Genomic DNA, 23,096 nt, shown 5'->3' with positions numbered 1-23,096 from the left:
AGTGACACATGCGTATGATCCTGGTACTCAGGAGGTGGAGGCAGGAGGATCAGGAGTTCACGTCATCCTTATACACATAGTGAGTCTGAGCCTAGCTTGGGTTGTAGAGATCCTGCCTCAAAGAAAGAAAGAACAAATAAACTTGTGTCTGGACATTTATCAAATGTCTCGTGTGGGGCAGAGCTAGCCTCTGCTAAGAATCACCAGTCTCTTGTCAGCAAGGGGGTTATGCTCCTGCTAGTTAACATGCTGTAACCAAAGACTGTTGCATTGATTATATAGTGTAATGCTACTTAATGCCTCCCTCAGGGAGGCCCTGCAGTGGAGAAACTTCTCTGACCCTGTGCAACTTCTTATAACCAGATCATACCGTGGATGGATGACTCTCCTACATGGTTAGCAGCACCCTTGTGAAATTAGGAGTTCCTCAGGACACAATTCCTGAACAATATCATGACATTCAAGTAGCTGAGAAAGGCTCTCTTCCTTTCTCAACATATTTTCCTAAACGTTTACTGTAAAATACGTAGTATAATAATTTTGGAATAAAACTAGGCCAAGTATATAATTTAAAAATATTTATTTTGTTTTTAATTATGCATATGTCTTTGTGTGTGCAGCACATGTGTGTACAGGTACTTGTGGAGGCCAGAGTTGGAGGCAGTTGGTACGAGCCGCCTGATGTAGATCCTGGGACTCAATCTCAGGTTCTCTGCAAGAACAGTATGCACTGTTAACTGTTGAGCCATCTCTCCAGCGTGAGATATAAAACTTTAGTGCTTTACTTAGGCTGATATTAAATATACAGAACCTGACACATCAACTGTCACTAAAGACAGTGAACAGCTGAATCAGCTGTCCCCAAGTTTACCCAGAAGGCAGTGAATTAGAGTCAGATGCCAGCGAAGGGGCTGAGGAGATGGCTTAGTAGGTGAAATGCTAGCTTAGCAAGCATGAGACCCTCTGATTAGTCCACAGAATCCGTGTTAACATCCTGCGATGGAGGTGCGTCCTTGTAATCTCAGCTTTGAGGAGGTGGAGACAGAAGGGTCCCTGGGCTCACTGGCCAGCCAGCCTGGTCTCCTTGGACAGTTTCAGGCCAGCGGGAGACATTGTCTAACTTCAAAAAACAAGGTGGGTAGCATTTGCCCAGAGGCACTAATTCAGGGTAAATCTCTGGCTTCTGCGCACACATACAACCCATCGGGATCTTCTTTCCCAATAACGGGGGCCCAGGTAATTCCAGTGGCTAGCACACCTTCCTTTTCTTTATTTTCTCTACAATCTAGGTGCTAATCCAGGTCCACATAAGTCTTTAAAATTTCCTGGACACATTCAGTTCATTTAGTGTACATTGTTGAATAGAATAATCATATCAAAGTTGGCGGGGGAGGGGCAGAAGATCAAGAGTTCAAGGTCACTTTGATTCCCAGCACTGTATAAGCAAACAGAAAAATAGTTCAGAGTCAGCCTCGGTTACATGGCCGACCTAGGCTCCAGAACACCTTGTGTCAAAAAACTAAGAGTCAGGTGTGGCGGTGCACGCCTTTAATCCCAGCACTCAGGAGACAGAGGCAGGTGGATCTCTGTGAGTTTGGGGACAGCCTGGTCTACAAAGTGAGTCCAGGACAGCCAAGGACAAGAGAAACCCTGTCTGAAACAAACAACCAACCCTAAAATACCCATCAGCCCCTCACAAAAGCATATTTGGGAGTTTCTTGTAGGTAGTTTCTTGTTCCCTGCGTTTCTGTGGATATGTTGTTGGCCCAGTGTTTGTGATAACGATCCCCTGCCTCAGGTAGAGGGTTGTTATTTATCTGAAGTCAGCATCAGGACAGTGGCCAGAGATTCTGTTTTCTGAACAAGAAAGTGTGGTATTTATGTACTATGAATGTGATTGGAATCAAGTGTTGGGGAAGATGTCCATATCAATAAAGTTTCATGATCCATCCTTCTTCCAAATAGGGTGATGTTTGGTTCCTTACCATAAGCGTACATATAATTACTCATTTGATAAAGGTGGGTCGGGAGGTTTGAAGACAGCCATTGAAGCCTGGTGTTAGTTTTACGTTGCTGTGACAGAAGACCCAACATAACAGCTCGTGGGAGGGAAAGACAGTTTCAGACAGCCTCAGTCTGTTGTGGCAACATGAACATATAGTGAGGCTCCTTACATGGTGGCAGACCAGGAAGCAGCATCTGGAAGTGCTGACCTATAAACCCCACAGCTGTCTCCTAGTGACCCGCTTCCACCCCCATCACCAAGAGGCTCCATGGTCTCTTCAAATGTCTGCATCAACCAGGTAGCAAGTGCTCACACACATCAATCAGCCGTGTGGACATTTCACATTGGTACCTTTCCTCTCACCTGCTGGCTTCTATATGACTACAACTACTAGAGCAGTTTTGGGGCCCTACTAGGCCCACTGGAGAGGTACCCCAACTGTCTCATCTAATGCCCCTACTGACCTAGAAGAAGCCTGGATGTTCACTGCCCCAACTCCATGATAGCAGTTGGGATGACCTCTTCAGAAGGGGTAGGGGGTGAAAAAAACAGGAGGTAGGTAGGATTTGACTAGGCAGTTTAAGACAACACGATCCCGAAGAAGAAAAGTAACCAGTTTCTCCCTTAACTAAAAGCCAGATGCCCTTGGCAGAAGCAGCCTTACCAGGGGTCAGAGATGCCAAGACTCTGTGATCTGGTTCTTTTTTTTTTTTTTTTTTTAAGGGTTATTTATCTATTTTATGTATATGAGTGCTCTGTCTTCATGCACACCAGAAGAGGGATTCAGAGTCTCATTACAGATAGTTGTGAGCTACTATGTGGTTGCTGGGAACTGAACTCAGGACTTCTGGAAGAGCAGCCAGTGCTCTTATAACCACTGAGCCATCTCTCCAGTCCTCTGATCTGGTTCTTAAATGTTCCTAAGATTCTGTTGTTAAAACTTCTTTCTGGGCCGGGCGTGGTGGTGCACGCCTTTAACCCCAGCACTCGGGAGGCAGAGGCAGGCGGATCGCTGTGAGTTCGAGGCCAGCCTGGTCTACAAAGTGAATCCAGGATGGCCAAGGCTACACAGAGAAACCCTGTCTCAAAAAAAACAAAAACAAAAACAAAAACAAAAACAAAAAAACAAAAAACTTCTTTCTGGGAGGAGAGGTAAAGCTCTGTCTGTCTCTAAGGTCTTAATGACAAACCAAGCCAGAATTCCACCAAAGTCCAGTGTTGCCAATGAATTCATTGGGCTTTCTTACAGACTATAGATGAGGGGCCACTAACAGGCTATGGGCACACCTGGAAAGCCTTGCCCAGAAGGGATGAGGGCTCCCATAACCACATAGATGAAGCCCTCACCCAACACCCCAACATGTGGGGAACTGAAGAAGCTCCGAGTACATGTGTATATAGCCATGAGGTCCTGAGTGTGCACGTGGGCACGGCTGTATCAAGGACCAGTGCCTCAGACCCATGGGAATTTGGCAAAGCCTTTCCCCTGGGGTGAGGCTCAGAGGGATGGCAGAGCCTTCCTCTGGTCCATGAATGTGGACAGTATGTGCAAATATGAATGCTATGAAGGATTGGTTAGAGTGTGCAAAAGTGTGCAAAAGGCTCTTAGCAACAGTAGCTTCATCCTCCCAGATGCTAACAGCCCAAGACTGTTTGACTATAGACACCTGAGACTAGCTAATGCCTCCTTCTGTCCCTGTACCTAATAAAGGCACTATGGTCCTGAGTTATTGCTGAAGTTCGGACCACCCCATCAGAGTGCCCACGGCCTATGCTTTTTGTACATGTATTTCTTTTCTTCCCTATTTGCTTTTAGTCAAGTCCCAGAAATGTTGGGTGTTGCCAGCTCTCGTCTTTTCTGGTGCAGGCATGTGTGTGAGTGCTTTGTGTGTATGCGAGCATGTGTGTTAGGGTAGGGTACAAACTTTCAACAAGCCCATCTGGGATGCTGTTTTGCAAGGCAGGGCATAGCCAAATGCTCAAAGATGGCAGTTTCTTGGTTACTCATAACAGGTTAGCTCTTCAGAAGAGGAAGAGTTTCAGTGGCAGGTAAGATTTGTTAACAGAAAACTTCTGGTCTAGAGAACAGAGTCTCTGGCCTCGGTGGACCTAACATTCCATATGGGCCTGGTCAATTGCCTTGCTAAAGGACCATCCCTCAGAAGGCAGGCTTACCTTAAGCCATGCTAAAGAGAGATGGAGCAATTAATTCTTGGTCTTAGGGCCCTCTTCCAGAAGCTCATTGAGACCGCTGTCACCAAATAGTCCCATTCATTTGTCATAATAATTTACTGTTCATAAAACTTAGTCTGGAAAACTTAGTCTGGAGCCAGGCGTGGTGGCGCACGCCTTTAATCCCAGCACTCGGGAGGTAGAGGCAGGCAGATTGCTGTGAGTTCGAGGCCAGCCTGGTCTACAAAGCAAGTCCAGGACAGCCAAGGATACACAGAGAAACCCTGTCTCGAAAAAAAAAAAAAAAAAAAAAAAACCAAAAACTTAGTCTGCATTTTCTGGCTGAATTTAAAGAAAAAAATGTAGAATGGAAGAATTGTGAGGTGTCCCCTCCACCCCCCATCAAAGGCCAGTATTCCATAAACTGTCTTGTTTTTGGTTGGTTGGTTTGTTAGGTGTTTTTGAGACAGTTTTTGTTTGTTTGTTTGTTTGTTTGTTTTTGTTTCTGTTTTAGTAGCCCTGGCTGTCCTGGATGCACTCTGTAGACCAGGTTGGCCTCAAACTCACAGAGATGCGCTTGCCTCTGCCTCCCTGAGTGCTGGGATTACAGGTGTGTGCCACTGGCCCTGACACAGGGACTTTTTCTACACAGCCCTGGCTGTCCTACAACTCACTACCTGGTGAAGCCAGGCTAGTCTTGAACTCACAGAGATCTGCTTGCCTTTGGCTCAAGAGTGCTGGGAGTAAAGGCATGCAAATCAGAAAATGTCAAGGTATCCAAGAAAATTGCCTGCTCAGACCCAGGTAAGAAATGCATGATGGCAAAGTACTCTTTGGTGGCTAGGTTACACTGGAGGCTGGATAAGGGTGAAACACAACACCGGCTTGAAGTGAATGCAGGGTCATAGCTCCACAGCTGTCCTGGGAGACTTCATATAGCTTTCTGGAAGTTTTGGTTGGGGGGATGGTACCAACTTGTCTGTTTGCAAAAAGTACCCAACATAAGACACCACCCAGAGAGGGAATCAGTGTGCGCTGGGCAAAGCATAGAATTTAGAGTGCAAAGAACCTCCATTAAGCCGGGCGTGGTGGCGCATGCCTTTAATCCCAGCACTCGGGAGGCAGAGGCAGGCGGATCGCCGTGAGTTCGAGGCCAACCTGGTCTACAAAGTGAGTCCAGGACAGTCAAGGCTACACAGAGAAACCCTGTCTCGAAAAACCAAAAAAAAAAAAAAAAAAAAAAAAAAGAACCTCCATTAAGTGGACCTTTGGATTGGCTATTGGATGTAAGAAACCCCTTTCTGGCTGGGCGGTGGTGGCACTCGCCTTTAATCCCAGCAGGCGGATCTGTGAGTTCAAGGCCAGTCTGGTCTACAAAGCGAGTCCAGGATGGCCAGGGCTACACAGAGAAACCCTGTTTCAAAAAACAAAAAAACAGCTGGGCGTGGTGGCGCACGCCTTTAATCCCAGCACTCAGGAGGCAGAGGCAGGCGGATCGCTGTGAGTTCAAGGCCAGCCTGGTCTACAAAGTGAGTCCAGGATGGCCAAGGCTACACAGAGAAACCCTGTCTCGAAAAACCAAAAAAAAAAAAAAAAAAAAAAAAAAAAGAAAGAAAGAAAGAAACCCCTTCCTTAGATTTTGCCAACAGGCCTTGTCTAGAAAGAAACACATTCTGCGTCTAAGCACCCTGACCCTTGGCATACTCAGGACAGAAGGAAACAGCCCGTACAATAGGCTTTCCAGCTCGAGGAAACTGGAATGTGCCGTATCTTAAGGCTTTTCTGCTAATATGTTACGCAGCCTCCTCTGTGAAGGACACTCATTCGGTGCAGAAGAGCGCTCTGACCCCTGACACTCTAGGGACACATGGAAACGATCTTTACAACAGGCGATCCTTTTGTTAAGATGTACAGGCTTGTTCCCATATGATTTTCTTCCCGTACTTCCTTGTCTTTGTTCTCCCTGATAATAATCAAGAGAAACATTGGATTTCCTCATAAACATGGTCTGATGACTATGGTGTCTATGTACACTTGCCCTGGAGACACCCTGGATCTCCAGAGATTCTCGCATGAGCCACCATGCTTGCGTTGTTGCCTGGGTCTTAATGGCTGTTTCACTGTTGCCAACCCTGCTCTTCTTTGAGATAGAGTATTTCCTGCTTTTAGCCTGGCATGGTGGCGCATGCCTTTAATTCCAAGCACTTGGGAGGCAGAGGCAGGTGGGTCACTGTGAGTTCAAAGCCAGCCTGGTCTACAAAGCGAGTCCAGGACATCCAGAGTTATACAGAGAAACTCTGTCTCAAGTCCCCCCCCCAGCACCCCCCCTGCAAAGACTAATCATCTGCTTAAGACTTCTTTTCTTCTATGCTTGTTATCTGCCCCCCTCTCCTGATTTCCTTGCGTCCTGGGTACCCTTGCTTTTTGTTTTTAGTTTCTAGTGACAGTGACATAGACAGGCTACAGAAAAAGAATAGGCTGATGTCATCCCATTTTTTTTTTAGCTTTTTTTTTTTTTTTTTTTTGTGTGTGTTCTATATTTGTCTTAGTAACTTCTATTGCTGCGAAGAGACACCATGAGCAGGGAAACTTATAAAAGAAAGTATTTAATGGGGGTGTGCTTACAGCATTCAAACATATGGGGCCTATGGGGGCCGTTCTCAATCAAACCACTACAACATTTGCTAGATTATAGCTATTAAAGAAAAAAAAATAGTGTTGACAGTCAGCCCATGGAAAGGATACCGGAGACCCTCTGCTTCAAAATGTAGCTCTTAGTAGTTACTCCAGTGCTTTAGCTTTAAGCTTCCTTAGCTGAGTTCTGTGTGAGGGCACAAACATGAATTTGATGACGTTTTACTGTGCGTTTCTGCCGTTTTCTATCTGCTACTTGCACTCACTCACAACCAAAAGCATAGCAGTGGTCACTCATTCTCTGGATGGTCCGAGGAACGCGCACACATTGCAGTGTGCACACACAGACAGACATGCACAGGCACAGATCTTGGTCTTATGCTTTCTATAACGCTTAACCTGGGAAGTAACAGAGCCCCTGTAGTTTAACAGTATGTACACTGATAATATTTGCCCTGCTTGCATGTGACCTTGAGGGGCTGGGGAAACAGGAAGTACGGTTCCACATATGCATCTATGGAGAAGCCATCGTCCATTCAGAGTGAGGACTTTTCAGGGCTGCTTTGGGGTCGGTTGTCACCCCCACTTCTGTCAGTCACCCCTCACCCATACTCTGTAAGTAAACCAGATAAACCTCCTGGCTCCCCAGGGTAAAGGGGTGAAATTGAGCTTTGGCTTTTTACTGAGACCATAGGAGAAGAGGATAAATACTGTGCAGTCTTCACCCAAGGAGAACATTCCCACAACAGATGCCAAATCTTTTTGTTAACGTTCCCATATCTCATAGTGTGAAGAAAGCAGGCAGTTGGCAGTGGCCCATACCTTCCATCCCAGCACTTGGGTGGCAGAGGCCTGTGGATCTTTTTGAGTTTGAGACCAGCAAAGGTTACATAGTGAGTTTTAAGCCAGCCAGGGATGCCTAACAAGACCTTATCTCCACCCCACCCCCCCACCCCCCAAGACAGTGTTTCTCTGTTTAGCGCTAGCTGTCCTCACTCTGTAGAACAGGCTGGTCTGGAACTCAAGATATCTGCCTGCCTCTACATCCTGTTAGTGCTGGAATCAAAGGCATGCGCTACCACTGCCCAGCGACATTGTCTTAAAAAAACAAAACAAACAAAACAAAACAAAGCAAAAAGACAAGGCTGGACAAGTTGGTATGTATAACTGATCTTCCAGATTTTCAATAACCATACATAGAGGCCTATATTAATGTGGTTTACAGAGAGGAGGGTTGTTTTTACCTTTCCGTTGCTGTGCTAAAACACCATGGCCAAGGCAATTTGTAGTAAAGAGGTTATTTTGGTTTACGGTTCCTGAGGGTTAGAGCCTGTGATAGCTGGGGAGCCTGGCAGCAATTGGCAGGCATGACGGCTGGAGCCGCAAGCTGAGAGCTGGGACCAGCTGCTTTGGTGCGCTTGCTAGCTTGGTTTGGGTCATGGTACAGTCTTATTTGCAAAAATGAATTGCCTTGTGGGGTTACTTTCATTTTGTTTCTGTGTTTCTTCGTGCAACACTGATTTTTTTTTTTTTTAATTTGATTTTATTTAAAAAGCCACTTCCTCAGCCTCCAAGGGCTGGGGTATGGTTGTATCACCATACACACCAAGACATACTGATGCACTCCTGGACGAAGCAAAACAAGCTCACCGCAATCCGCGAACGCGAGTGATAACATTTCACGCAGCGCCACATTCCCATAACCTTCATCTATTAGCTAAACGAAGACACGCCCCCTCCCTCCCCCCCCGCCCCCCCGCCTCCGCGACCAATTCTGTCCCTGCCGCGCTGCCGTCGCGCGCGGGGTCAGGGGTCACGGCGGCGTTAGTGGTGACGTGGTTTTCTGCCTTCACCCGGAAAGCCCGGCGTTCGCAGCGCGCGGGGCCGGCGTCGCGTCGGCGCGCTCTGGCCAGTCTTCGGGTCGTCTCGGCCCCGAGGAGCCGCTCGCCGTCTCCGGAGCGGCGGGGAGGATGGTGCGGGGCAGCCCGGGGCCCGCCGCGCGCCGCCGCCAGTGAACAGGGCCTGGCCGCGGGAGTCCGCGGAGCCGCCGGTCTGTGGGGCGGTGAGTGGGGGACCGGGTCGGGATCGCGGGCGACCCGGAGCTCGCGGCTGTGCAGGCCGGGACGGTACCCAGGCTCCTCGGTCACCTCAGCTCCGCTCAACCTCCATCTTTAAGCTGGCCCCGGCCTGCTCCATCCTCCGGAGGCCTGAGGCCTGCGGAATCCCGAGCCAGGAGCCAGGGCTTAGTATTATTATTATTATTATTATTAGGTCGTCCGGATACGGCTGGGTGGAAATGCTAGCGTCCTTTGCAGTTTTGGGAGGGGCGTGGGGGGGGGGGAAGGCAAGATCAGTTTTGAAAGATTTTTAAGATGATGTGTTTGTGTCTTGTTTGTGCACGTGAGTGACAAATACCCACAGAATCCAGAAGAGGGCGTTGTAACGCTAGAACTAGGAGTAACAGGCCATTGTTCGATGATGCGGACGCTGAGGACCTAACTCTGGTCCTCTGGAATAGCAGGTGTTCTTACCGCCCCCCCCCCCCCCAGCCATCTCTCCAACCTCCGTTTGTGTGAGTGATTTCTGTGTGTGTGTGTATGTGTGTGTGCGCACGCGCAGGGTTAATTTTTTGACTTTGGGTGGTGGTGATAGCTCTCCCCGTGGAGAGGTGAGAGGGAGCCACCCATCTATACCAACCCAAAACGGAGTAGTGGAATTCTGTGCGTTGTGATTTTATGTGTATCTGAAACAAGGTCGGCCCGGGCTGGCTGGGAATTGGCTATGTAGGGCAAGGTTCACCCCTCAACCACTGATCTTCCAGTTTCAGCCTAGTTCAGGTGTGTGCTGCAGTGCCGAGGCTTGCCAGTGTAATAACGGTATTGTTTTGGTTTGAATCTTCTGGAAACTGGAGCTGGGGGTCTCATGCAACCCTGGCTAGTCCAGACTTACTCTGTAGCTGAAGCTGACCTGGTCCCAGACCTCTCCTGGTGCAGGCATGGCAGATGTGCACCACAGTGCTGGTTAAGCCTGGCAAAAATAGGATGTTTTGAGATAGCCTCACTGTGAAGTTAGTTCAGCCTAGCCTCTAACTCTCTGTGTAGCCTGAAGTTGTGATCCTCCTGCCTCAGCCTCATATTAAGTGTTGGGGAGCTAGGTGTATAGCCCCAGGCCCTGTTCAAAATCAGAATAGTGGTCACCTGTGTGGCAAGGCTGGTAAATACTTAGACATGGGCAGATTCTTACTTGTTTTCATAGGTTAATACGACAGATCAAGGAATGATTTCTGAGCCGGGCGTGGTGGCGCACGCCTTTAATCCCAGCACTCAGGAGGCAGAGGCAGGTGGATCGCTGTGAGTTTGAGGCCAGCCTGGTCTACAAAGTGAGTCCAGGATGGCCAAGGCTACACAGAGAAACCCTGTCTCGAAAAACCAAAAAAAAAAAAAAAAAAAAAAAAAAGGAATGATTTCCACATACCGTAAGGCATGCCGCTCCAGTTCTCTGTCTGGGTCCAGGTGTGGGGTTTAACATTACAGAAATAAACTAAAGCCACATCACAGTTCTGGAACCGCCGCAGGCTGCTGTCCTTTGTCTAAACATTCTCAGGAGCGCATCATCTTATGACACCGTGCTTCCTTTTGACCCTTCTTCCCTTTCTTGTCTGGTCCTGATGGGAGCAGGGAGGCAGTAGAGCACAGTGCAGGGATCATGGGCCTACAGGATGGTTTTTGTCAGTATAGAAAGTCTAGAATTCCAATTATAGGCCAGACCTGGTGGCATATGCCTATAATCCTAGACCCTTGTGAGCTGTCACTGAGGGTGCTGGGATCCTGACCCTTGTCCCCTGGATGATCAGCTGAGCCTTCTTTCCATAGTCACAAAGCTTGATCTTAATTGTGTTTATTAAAGTAAGTGTCTAGAATGACGTAGCTGGTGTGTCTATGGCATGTGGAAATGGTGGTGTGTCTGCAGCATGTGGAAATGGTGGTGTGTCTGCGGCGTGTGGAAATGGTGGTGTGTCTGTGGCGTGTGGAAATGGTGGTGTGTCTGTGGCGTGTGGAAATGGTGGTGTGTCTGCGGCGTGTGGAAATGGTGGTGTGTCTGCAGCGTGTGGAAATGGTGGTGTGTCTGCGGCATGTGGAAATGGTGGTGTGTCTGCAGCGTGTGGAAATGGTGGTGTGTCTGCAGCGTGTGGAAATGGTGGTGTGTCTGCGGCATGTGGAAATGGTGGTGTGTCTGCGGCGTGTGGAAATGGTGGTGTGTCTGCGGCATGTGGAAATGCATTGGCTTGAGTTCCTCTTACTGGCCCTGGTATTGTGTGGTAGTGCAGTGAATGAGAATCCACCTCTGCCACTTACATGTTCGCTTGTATCTTTATATATTACCTAACCTGTTTTGACCAGATTTCTGTAAGATAGGGATACAGATACAAATACTCACCTAGCAGTGCTGGAGAGATTAAAATACCCATCCAATATATGCTAAGCAGTTATTGGTGCACAGTGCAAGGCATATATTTACTTATTTTCTCCTACCTATAATCTAGCAAATGTTGTAGTGGTGGTGTAGCATTGGCTGTCCTGGAACTTGTTCTGTAGACTAGGCTGGCCTCAAACTGACATGTGTTACCACTGCCTGGCAAGGCAGGTTTGTTTTTGAGAGCCTGGAGCCAGCCTAATGTTTCAGACATCCAGGCTACATAGGAATTGTTTCAAGAATTCAGACAAACAAACAAACTGATCTGTCTGTCTGTCTGTCTGTCTTCTCTCTCTCTCTCTCTCTCTCTCTCTCTCTCTCTCTCTCTCTCTCTCTCTCTCTCTCTCTCTTTCTCTCTTTCTCTCTGCCTGCCTCTGCCTCTCAAGTGCTGGGGTTATGGGTATGAGCTTTTCTTTCTCGTTTCTGAATGCATAGAAAAACAGAGTAAAGTAGCACATATATTACCAGAGTAGTTTTCAAAAGTCCTGATCAGGAGCTGGGGTATAGCACTGTTGTTTAGCCTTTGTGAGACTGTGTTCTTCCCCCAAACACCAGGACAAACTCTTCGATCCTCCATCATACCAAAATTAAACAGTGCAGTCAGCATGAAAAAGATTCATCAGATTATTTATGTTAAAAGATTAAAAGGCAAAAATTAATTGGTTAGACATTGCAGATAAGATATTCATTGAAATGTAGTATTTGGCTGAATTCAATAGATAAATGGCAAACAAGAGGCCTTGCGCTAAATCCCCAGAACCAAGGGGGAAAATGCCAGGCATGGTAGCATATGTGTATAGTTGGAGCACTTGGGAGGGAAGCTCAACGTTCAAGGCTAGCTTGGAATACAGAATAAGAAATAACATTAAAGTGAAACTCTGGGAAACTTCTAAGAAAGAATAAGCACTTCCTTACACTAAGCACTTCCTTACACTTAAGAGGTCTTCTGTTGTCGTTAGGGTTTCTGTTGCTGTGATGAAATACCATGATCAAAAGTAACTTGGGGCTGGGTGTGGTGGCGCACGCCTTTAATCCCAGCACTCGGGAGGCAGAGGCAGGCGGATCGCTGTGAGTTTGAGGCCAGCCTGGTCTACAAAGCGAGTCCAGGGCAGCCAGGGCTACACAGAGAGACCATGTCTCGGGGAGGCGGGGGGAGTAACTTGGGGACAAAAGGCTTTATTTAGCTTACATTTCCAGATTGCTGTTCATCTCAAAGGAACTCAAATAGGGCAGGAGCCTGGAGGCAGGAGCTGAGGCAGAGGCCATGGAGGAGGACTGTTTACTGGATTGCTCTTCATAGTTTGCTCAGTCTGGCTTCTTCCAACACCCAGGGCCACCAACCCAGGGGTGCACAGCCCATAGTGAGCTGGGCCCTCCCACATTAATCAACAGTCAAGAAAATGCACTGCAGGTTTGCTCACTGGCCAATGTAATGGGGACATTTTCTCAATTGAGGCTCTCTCTTCTAAAAGAACTGTAGTTCTGCCAAGTTGACATACAGCTAGCCAGCACAGCTTCCCATCAGAAGCCTATGTTTAGTCCTAGATTCTATAGTGGGGTATCATGAAGTATTTTTGTTCAAGTCAGAGGTGAGGCAAGAATGTTATTACAGCTACTGCTGTTGATATTTCATTGAAGGAGTAAGAAAAGAAAAAGATATAAGGATTCGAAAGAAGTACTGCTAATTCTCTTGTTCTCAAACAGTGTCATTATCTACATGACACCCAAGAGAGGTCACAACCAGCTTGGTTAGAATGTAAAGTGTATGCAGAGTGTGTAGGACCAACAGAAATGGAGGGCTTGTGTGTATGTGGGGGTGGGGTGTAGCTCACGGGTAGAGCACCTGCTGAGCCCTTACAAGGCAGATCAGTAGGTAGAAGTCTCATATTTGTATGAACTGAAATGTACTATGTGTGTAAGGGAGTCTCCTGTAGCCCAGCCTGGTCATGCGTGGCCAAGAATAAACTTGAACTCATGATCTTTTTGCCTCTATCTCTCAAGTACTGGCCTTAGATGTGTGCCACCATGCCTGTTTTGTCCAGTGCTGGTCACGGGACCCAAAGATTCGTGTATGCTAGCCAGGCACTTTACCAACTGAGTGAACAGTTCTACCCTTCCCCTCCACTTTCTCTCTCTCTCCTGTCCTCTCCCTCCCTCCCTCTCTTTCCCTCCCTCTCTCTCCCTGTCTCTCTCTTTCTTCCTTATTTATTTATTTGACTGTGTCTCATATATTTCAGGCTGGCTTTGTCTGTAGCTGAGGATGAGCTTTGACTCCTGGTCTCCTGTCTCCTGAGGTCACGGGTGTGCACCACCACACCTGGCTCCTTCTAGTCTTTTAAATGAACTCAATGAGTGGATGTTTTCTCAGCTTTTTGTCTCACAGTGTATGAGAGTGACGGGAGTGCTAGAGCTCCCCAGGACAGACAGGCCACCACTCACCTGCTGGCTTCACTGCAGGTCGCAGCTGGTGAGAAGCATGCTCTGCATTAACCCCCTGGAGAACCTGAAGCTGTACATCAGCAGCCGGCCGCCCCTGGTGGTTTTCATGATCAGTGTCAGCGCCATGGCCATCGCTTTCCTCACCCTGGGCTATTTCTTCAAGATCAAGGAGATTAAGTCCCCAGAAATGGCTGAGGTACAGTATGCTCCTAATTTCTACTTGTGCTGGATGGCCCTTGGAGAGAAGTGGGGGGGAGGGCAGCTCTTTTATTTATTTTGAGGCCTCACTCTGCGGTGCAGGCCACTCTGAAACTTACTGTGTCTTGGTTGACCTGCAATTTGAAGTGTCTTCTTGCCTCAGCTTCCTGCATGCCGGGATTCTGTGCTGTGTACACCACACCTGGAAGGGGTTTGTTTGTTTGGTTTTTGAGACAGGGTCTTGTGTAGTCCAGCTGGCCTCTACCTTTCAAGTATACACAGATATATCCAGCAAAAGACACATATTTGCACAGAATTTCCTGTCCTTTTCTCTGTGTCTGGCTTTGTTAGGGAATATTTAGATAGTTGTTTTAGGTAATACTATGTGTTGGCTCATGTAGGCTGCTTCAGTAGAGAAACATACATTTGGGAGAGTGTATCTATATATAAAACCAACAAGGTTGGAGAGGGCTGGGTGTGGTAGTGCACTCCTGTGATCCCCGCCCTGGGGAGACCGAGGCAGGAGGAGTGTGAGGTCAAGGCTGTCCTGGACGTGTGGTTAGACCTTGTCTCCAGAGAGGGAGACGGTGAGCTAGAGAGCTCAGTTCTTCTGGTGCTCTCTTACAGTAGTGTTCTAAAACTGTGACTGGGACATGTAAGGACACATGCTACCTTTCTGTTTCTCATCTGTACTGATGGCATTCCTTAGCTGAGGGACCCTATTAGCTAGGAAACTAGGGCCCAGGTAGAAGTGGTCAGGGCATGGAGAAGGAGAAGAGGAGTGAGAGCAGTCTGTGGTGACATGTGTGTGAAGAATGGTGATGAACCCATAACCGTGTATGCTAACCTAACATATAAAATTTATTCCTAAGTCCTAAAGAGAGCTAAAGTACACCTTTATATCCATACTTCTTTATTATATTTCTGATTGGCTTATTTGTTTATTTCTAGTGTCTCACTATGCTCTCCAGGGTGGCTTCTCCTGCCTAAGTGCTGGGATTAGATATTTGCATCACCATGCCTGCTTTTTAAAAAAAATTTGTATGTGTGTTTTGCCTGCATGTGTGCCTGTGTCCCACATGCATGCAATGCCCTCAGAGGCCAGAAGAGAGTATTAGACTCCCTGGAATTGGAGGTACAGACAGCTGTGAGCTCTCACACATGAATGTGGTGCACAGCCATAAAAGTAGAGAAACAAACACTCATATATAAATAGAAATACATAAATATTAAAATGAAAAACTGAAGACAAGCTGTTAAATGAATGCGAGTTAGTGATTTTAATGTGTCACCCACCCCTTCTATACAAGCCCCCCAACCTTTCCCCTTCAAAACAGTGTCCTCTGTGTAGCCCTGACTGTTCTGGAACTTACTGTGTAGATCAGGTTGGTCTTGAATTCAAAGGTCCACCTGAGTGTGCACCACCACTGCGCAGCTGATTCCTTTTTTTAAAAGTTTATATGTATGAGGGTTTTCCTGCGTGTACCTATGTACACTATGTGCTCGAGTAGAACAGAAAGGGTACCGGATGCTCTGACCCTGGAGTTGGTGGTGAGCCACTGTCGGTGCTGTGTGTATTGGGAAGTGAACATCGTTTCTTTACAGGAGCAGCTGCTGTTCACTGCTGAGTCGTCTTGACAGCCCTCACCGCCTTTTCTTGTTCTGCATTTATTTACTTTTTTCTTAAATGGATGGATGTTTTGCTCACATGTCTGTGCACCATGTGTGTGTAGTGTCAGAAAGGGGTTTCCACTCCCTTGGGACTACAGTGACAGTTAGCGGTAACTGCCATGTGGGTGCTGGGGATCCCTAGAATGGTGATCTTATCTACTGAGCTATATCTCCAGCCCCCCAAGATCCCTTTTTGAGTTTGACATTGGGCTAGTTGATTTTTCTCTTAATTACAAGATGCTGACTGCTCAGCCACTGTAGCAGGTGCAGTTCAGGTTACCAGGGCAACATAATTCTATCACACTGTTCTGCAGGTGCAGCTCAGGTACCAGGGCAACATAATTCTATCACACTGTTCTGTAGGTGCAGTTCAGGTTACCAGGGCAACATAATTCTATCACACTGTTCTGTAGGTGCAGTTCAGGTTACCAGGGCAACATAATTCTATCATACTGTTCTGCAGGTGCAGCTCAGGTTACCAGGGCAACATAATTCTATCATGCTGTTCTGCAGGTGCAGGATGCTGCTGTGTTGTGATTTGAGATGGCCAACTTCAAGTCACTCTCTTCCTCTCGTGCTGTGTAGTAGTCAAAGGTCACGGCTCTTTCTGCATTGGAGATTCTGGGACCTCATCTCTCTCTCTCTCTGTTTTATTTTGCTGAAGGATTGGAATACTTTCCTGCTGCGGTTTAATGACTTGGACTTGTGTGTATCAGAAAACGAGACACTGAAGCATCTCTCCAATGACACCACGACCCCCGAGAGCACCATGACCATTGGGCAGGCCAGATCGTCCACCCAGCCGCCCCAGTCCCTGGAGGAGTCAGGCCCTATCAATATCTCAGTGGCCATTACCTTGACCCTGGATCCTCTCAGGCCCTTTGGAGGATATTCTCGAAATGTTACACACCTGTACTCCACCATTCTTGGCCATCAGATTGGACTCTCAGGTGTGTGTCAGCTACTTGCAGAGTTGTTAGGCAGCAACTGCGGTAGGTTCAGTGTTCTAGGTTTTCACATGTTTCTCCTCTTGAGACTTGAACTTCATGAAGTCAAGAAGGAACGGTTGCTGTGCATCTTCACTCAGTCGGGTCTCCAGGAATCTCACACAGTCTCTTAGGGTTGTTAAGTCTAGGGAGTCAGGAATTATACTCAGTTTGCCTGTAAGGGAGTCAGCAGTCCAGCCTCATGTTGTTCAAGACACGGTGTGTACATTTATGAATAGGTGTATTGTGCTGGGGTTTGTGATGCATTGTCATTGTTATTGTGTGTGTGTGTGTGTGTGTGTGTGTGTGTACATGTGCTACTGTGAACATGTAGAAGTCTGAGGTCAATTCTCGGTAAATGATTTTCTATATGTAGGTTCTTAGGATTAATCTTAGGTCATCAACAGGCTGATTTGCCCTTGACCCGCTTAGCTGTTGTGCAGGGGATTTTTAATTTTGTTTGTGATGCTGAAATTTGAACCAGGGGCTCATGCATGTGAAAAAACATGCTCTCTCAGGCCTGAACAATTTTTTTTAACTTAAAAGATTTAAAATTAATTATTTTATTATGTTACATAGATGGTAAGTTGCTTACTTGTATGTGTGGCTAATGCACCATGTATATGCCTGGTGCCATGGGGGCCAGAGAGCAGAGGGTCCCCTTAGCACTGTTGCTACAGACAGTTGTGAGCTGCCTGGAGGTGCTGTGAATTGACTCTGGGGTCTCCTTACCCACTGAGCCATCTCTCCAGCCCCAGGTCTGCATATTTAGCAGTGTGCTAGCTTGTAGGAAGAACTAGAAAAAGCCTCAGACCTGGTCCCTTGGAATTTGGGAATTATAGAAGAAGCAAAAATACCAGGAATTGGGCTGGAGGTATAACTCAGTGGCTGGGGCTTGCCTAGCATTTGTAGTTCCCAGTGCTGAGAAAGATAAACAACAACCAAAGTCTATATACTGCCTAGTTTTACCTCAGCCTGACACAAGCTAGAGTCGTCTGTCAAGAGGAAACAGTAATTGAGAAAATGCTCCCCCTAGATTGGCCTGTGGGTAAGCCTGTGGATTTTTTTCCCCTTGTGATTGATAGTTGATGTGGGAGGGTACCAGCTTATTGTGGGTGATATTACTCCTGAGCTGGTGAGCCTGGGTACTAACAAAAAACAAGCTGAGCAAGCCATGAGGAGCAAGCCAGTAAGCAGCACTCCTCCATGGCCTCTGCATCAGTTCCTGTCTCCAGGTTCCTGCCCTGTTTGAGGTCCTGCCCTGGCTTCCCTGAATGGTGAAGTATGCCTTGAGAGATACAAACAAACTAGCCCTTTCCTCAAGTTGCCTTTTTTTCATAGTGTTTTATCACAGCAGTGAAAAGCTAGTTAAGACAGTTCATCATGAATTAACACATATCAGGTGCTTAAAATAGTTCCTGGCAGAGAGGAAATGCTACTTAGGGCCTTGTTAAGTGAATTAGTTACTTTTCTCTTGCTGTGTTAAAACACCATGATCAAAGCAACTTAGAAAGTAATTGGGCTAATGGTTGTAGAGGTTTGAGTTTATGATAGCTGATGGGTGAGCAAAGGCATGGCTGCAGGTGGCTGGAGCAGCAGCTGAGAACTCAAAACTTGACCCACAAGCAGGGGATGGTGAGCACACTGGGAGTGCCAGAGGCTTTTTAAGCTTTAAAGCCCACCCTGTACACACCTCTTAATCCTTCCCAAATAGTTGTACCAACTGGGGACTAGTATCCAAACATTTGAGCCTATGGGGAGCATTACAAAAAATAAATACCATGGAGTATGGACATGCCTGTTTGTATGTGCTAAGCCTGGACACAGTAGACATGGTTTAAGAGGACATGAAAGTAAAAGCTGGGAGAAGCTGGAAAGCTTTGTTCATACTAAAGGCTGGTTGGGCATTGCAAGGATAACCTTTGGTTCTTTGGTTCCCAAAAGCCTTTGTGTAGAAAAGTCCATAAGATGCTAGTGGGGTCCTGCTTGCCTTTGGCTGTTAAGAGTGGAAAGTTGGTGCCATGAGAGTAAGAATACATATCACTCCTGTGTGTTCCAGGATGTAAACAGCCTTTTCCCCTTACGACTTTAGAGCATCTTGATTTAGTACAAGCTTCAGTTTGTAGTCCTGAGACCGTGTCTAAGTCTGGTCGACCCTCTGCTTCTCCTTGTGTGTGTGCAGAGATGCTTGTGTCACATTTCACAGGATACTGGACGTTCTGAGTGAGCAACATTAGTACAGAAAATCACTTCGCTCAAGTTGTCTATCTCTGTTCCTGCCTGGGCTCTGGCATGGCTCCCTAGCGCTGACTGGAAGATAGACTTTTGTGAGGCACTTTGTGGCTGTGTCATCTCAGTGTTCAGATCAGGACTGTGGCTTTCAGAAATCCCATAGGGCAGATATGCAGGCCAGTGGGTGCCTGTTGAGTTTGCCTTGAGACTCATTGGAATACCAGCAAACAGTCTGAATTTTTGCCTGTGTCCACCAATAAACTGCTAATTCTTTTGCAGGCAGGGAAGCCCACGAGGAGGTCAACATCACCTTTACTCTCCCCGCTGCCTGGAACGCTGATGACTGTGCCCTCCATGGCCACTGTGAGCAGGTGGTGTTCACAGCATGCATGACCCTCACAGCTGCCCCTGGAGTCTTCCCTGTCACTGTGTAAGTGTCCTGCATTTGTGGAGGCCAAGAGGACAATTGGCAGGAGTCACTTCTCCCCTGCTGTGTGGGTTCCAGGCACTGAACTCAGGTCGCTAGGCTTGGTGGCAAGCACATTTACCTTCTGAGCCATCTCGTTGTCTTCCAGGATTATTTCGTTTAATTTGAAATTCTAACTTCTCCATATACAACTGTGCTGGATTGGGGTAGAGTGTTTGTTTAGCATTCGTCAAGTCCTGGGTTCCATTTCCCATACAGAAAACTGAGCATGGTGGAGCTGTAGTCCCAGCACTGGAAGGGTGGTGGTGGGAGGATCAGAAAGTCAGGGCATCTTCCTCTATATAATGAGGTTAGGGCTAGCCTGGGGTACATATGAGACCCTGTCTCAATAAAACAAAACCAGAAAGAAGCTGTGCCCCCAACCTACTGCTTCAGTAAGATAGTGAACCATGATGCTGTGGCCACTTTCCAGCCCACCTTTCCTACTAAAAGAGTCATGTGTTGGAAAAGGGCGACCTGTAATTAAAGCTGTCTAAAGTAAAGATTCTCTTCATCTCCGTGACCCAGAATTAATTTTTATTTTGCTTTTTTACAGATGTATTTTTATTGCTTTAAGTTGTATGTATTTGTAGGGGGATATAATACATTAGTACAGTTATTTTACTTTTTAGATTTTGGGGGAATTTGTTTTAAGATGGTCTCGTGTAGCCTAGCTTGGTGTCAAACACTATACAGCAGAAAGTTGGCTTAGAACTCCTGATCTTCCTGCCTCAGGTCCTGGAGTTAGAGGTGTGTAGCCCCATATTTGGTTCCTATTGTGCGTGTTTAAAAAAACCAAGAACGGCACAGCGGTTGGATGTGTGGGCTCCCACCTGCAGTTCCCCACTCCTAGGCCAGCCTCTGCTGTATAGTGAGATCCTGTCTCAGAACACGAGTGATAACAAACAACCCCAAACGTAAGGGCACTTGTCCCAGAGAAATGTGATAATTGTTCAAAACATCTTATTTCTCCTTTCCTCATGTTGCTCTGTTCAGTGTTGCCGGGCGCTGTGTGTGGAGGGAGCCCAAATAAATGTTTCAGGTCACCGAGCTGGTCTCTTCCTCTCCCCTGTAGTCAGCCACCTCACTGTGTCCCCGACACATACAGCAATGCCACACTCTGGTACAAGATCTTCACAACCGCCAGAGATGCCAACACAAAATATGCTCAAGACTACAATCCTTTCTGGTGTTACAAGGGTGCCATCGGAAAAGTCTACCACGCTTTAAATCCCAAACTCACCGTTATTGTTCCAGATGTAAGTGCACTTGGTGGGGTGTGCTCGCTGTGCAGGGGAAGAGTGCTGCAGAGGGAGGATAGCAGACAGCTGCTTTCTGGGATCATGAGGACATGTCGCGAGAACAGGGCTCTGGCAGGTGGGGTGCAGAGGTTGCACAGAAGCTCCATGTCTTCCCATTATGAGAGCTAGTTTGGTGGTTTTGGAAACAAATGGAGGGACTGTGCCTGCTCAAGCTTAAGAATTAGCATTGGGGGTGCTGGAGATGTAACTCAGAGTTGAAGCACTTGTTTAGTGTGTGTGTGTGTGTGTGTGTGTGTGTGTGCATAAGACCATGGGTTCAATTTTTTTCCCCCCGAGACAGGGTGTCTCTGTGAAGCCTTGGCTGTCCTGAACTCACTTTGTAGACCAGACTGGCCTGGAGCTCACAGTGATCCTTCTGCCTCTGCCTCCCGAGTGCTGGCATTAAAGGTGTGCACCACCACGCCTGGGCCATGGGTTCAGTTCTTAGCACCACAAATGATGAAGTTGCTGCAGGCATGGAGGCTGATGTTTGAAAAGTTGTCAGTGACTGACTGCATGTGTCTGGCTTCCTGTTTTTTGTTCACTAGGACGACCGCTCTTTAATAAACCTGCACCTCATGCACACCAGTTACTTCCTTTTTGTGATGGTGATAACGATGTTTTGCTACGCAGTCATCAAAGGCAGGCCCAGCAAATTGCGTCAGAGCAATCCTGAGTTTTGTCCTGAGAAGGTGAGCAGTGGGAGGGTCTGGCTACCTCTGGCAACAGGCCTTTCTTCAGGGTGCCTCTCTGCTCCAGGGCTGTTGTCAGCACTGGAGTCATGCAGTAGAGTGCGTACCAGGGCAGTTAACTTGTCGCTAGGGATGTGGCTTGGTTAGTGGGATGCTTGCCTTGCAAACATGAGGCCATGCTTCAGTCTGCAGCACTGCCTAACCCAGTGGTCGTGCATGCCTGAATTCCAGTACTTGGGAGGTTGAGGCAGGAGGATCATGAGTTTGAGGTCATCCTTAGTCCATAGGGAGTTTTTGGCTCTCCTAGGCTACATGAATCCTTGTCTTAAAAAACCAAATCCAAGGCTAGCACACCTTTAATTCCAGTTCTCAGGAGGCAGAGGCAAAGGAATCCATGAGTTCAAAGCCAGCCTGGTGGTCTATATGGAGTGTTTTAAGCTAGCAAGAGCTACATAATCCTCAAGACCCTGTCTCCAAAATGAATGATTAAGTGAAGAAAGGAATGAATAAATGAGTAAATAAAATGGCTAACTTTCCTAGCGTAAGTGGTTTTGCAGATTGGCAGCTGCTTACAGACTGCGGGGTTGGTTCATCCCTCCCTGAGGTGAGGTGGTTTCCTTAAGGTCTTGTGAAGTCCCTTGCCAAAAGAGAGTAGTTGTTGATAGTCAGCATGCCCGTGTGCTGTCAGACTAGGTGCCAGCAGCTCCCCGTTTGACTCAGTTGTCTGCTTGCTCTCTTGTAGGTGGCTTTGGCTGATGCCTAGTACCACAGCTCCCATTTTCTGAGAGCCCGAGAGCCATGATCGTTGCCTGCTGAACGGCCCGAGCCTGGCCACTCTGTGAATACACGATCTTGCAATGTTGGGTTATTCCAGCCAAAGACATTTCAAGTGCCTGTAACTGATTTGTACATATTTATAAACATTGATCTGGAAATTGGTCCTGTGATGCACGTGCTTTGCCCTGGATGCAGCCTGGACCCGTCACCCTCATTGGGGGGCAGGAGGGCACGGACATGGGGTTCTCCCATGTAGGGCCGGGGGGTGTGGTGGTCTTGCCGGAGCTGAGCAGGTCATGTTCCAGCCCTAGTCGGGCAGAGGTTTGCTGTGGTCCTTGTGTCAGCCCGGCGAGTTCAGTGGTAGAAGCCATTTGCACCTTTGTTAGGACACTGCATTTCAGAAGCCACCATTCCCTCTGTGGCTCTTACATGTCTGTGGCTTACTGACCATAGTAGCAGCAGTAATACCTTTTCAGTTTGCTTGCAAAGAAACTTTTTTTTTTTTTTTAAGAAAAAATAGTCACATTTTACTATTCCCCTAGCTAAGACAGACATGTTCTTCCATCCTAGGCAAAAGTGAGCGAGGTAGAGAAGACATTTCACTTGTTCACCGGCAGCTAGGAACCGAGTGCTCTGCTGCTGTCTGCTCCTCCTGTAGAGAAGTGACTGGCTTCAGAAGTAGCTGTGTAGTAGAGGCACAGGGCACAGTGAGGGCTAACTTCACAAGGCAGGGCATGCTACTGAAAGAACGAATGCAGGTTTGGTCTAACAGTCACAAACAAGCCTTTGTTTTAAAGGAAATGTGTGTTTCAAAAAAAATTTTTTTTCTGCACTTATTTTGTACAGCACACATCTCCAGAAGGAAAACGACCATTATGACAGGTGTAATATGGAAAGGATGCTGGGGAGATCTGAAGGAAGGCATGAGGGTCTGATGGCTGTTCACTGAGCAAAACCAGAAACATTTTACTTAGGACATTTTTGATCATTTGGTTCCTCTGTCCCTTTGCCCTCGTTTCCATTGAAAAAGTCACTTACGATCTCTTCCAC

General features: G+C 47.2%; 1 protein-coding gene and 1 long non-coding RNA gene across 2 annotated transcripts; both read left to right on the top strand.

The window, feature by feature from the left end:
• Positions 1-13,718: 13,718 nt before the first annotated feature.
• On the top strand, positions 13,719-22,551 carry Tmem248 (transmembrane protein 248). Its single transcript, XM_051161375.1, has 6 exons — positions 13,719-13,919; positions 16,257-16,542; positions 19,090-19,240; positions 20,352-20,535; positions 21,126-21,269; positions 22,012-22,551. The coding sequence occupies exons 1-6, from the start codon at positions 13,761-13,763 to the stop codon at positions 22,030-22,032; spliced, it is 945 nt and encodes a 314-aa protein (XP_051017332.1). The 5' UTR covers positions 13,719-13,760; the 3' UTR covers positions 22,033-22,551.
• On the top strand, positions 15,523-16,250 carry LOC127202677 (uncharacterized). The gene is made up of 3 exons (XR_007832353.1): positions 15,523-15,906; positions 15,956-16,055; positions 16,106-16,250. It is a non-coding gene; the product is annotated as an uncharacterized LOC127202677 (long non-coding RNA).
• Positions 22,552-23,096: the final 545 nt, after the last annotated feature.

This window comes from Acomys russatus, chromosome 19 (genome assembly GCF_903995435.1).
Source record: "Acomys russatus chromosome 19, mAcoRus1.1, whole genome shotgun sequence".
NCBI lineage: Eukaryota > Metazoa > Chordata > Mammalia > Rodentia > Muridae > Acomys > Acomys russatus.
The sequence above is the reverse complement of the archived record's forward strand: the minus strand, read 5'-3'. Positions and strand labels throughout refer to the sequence as shown.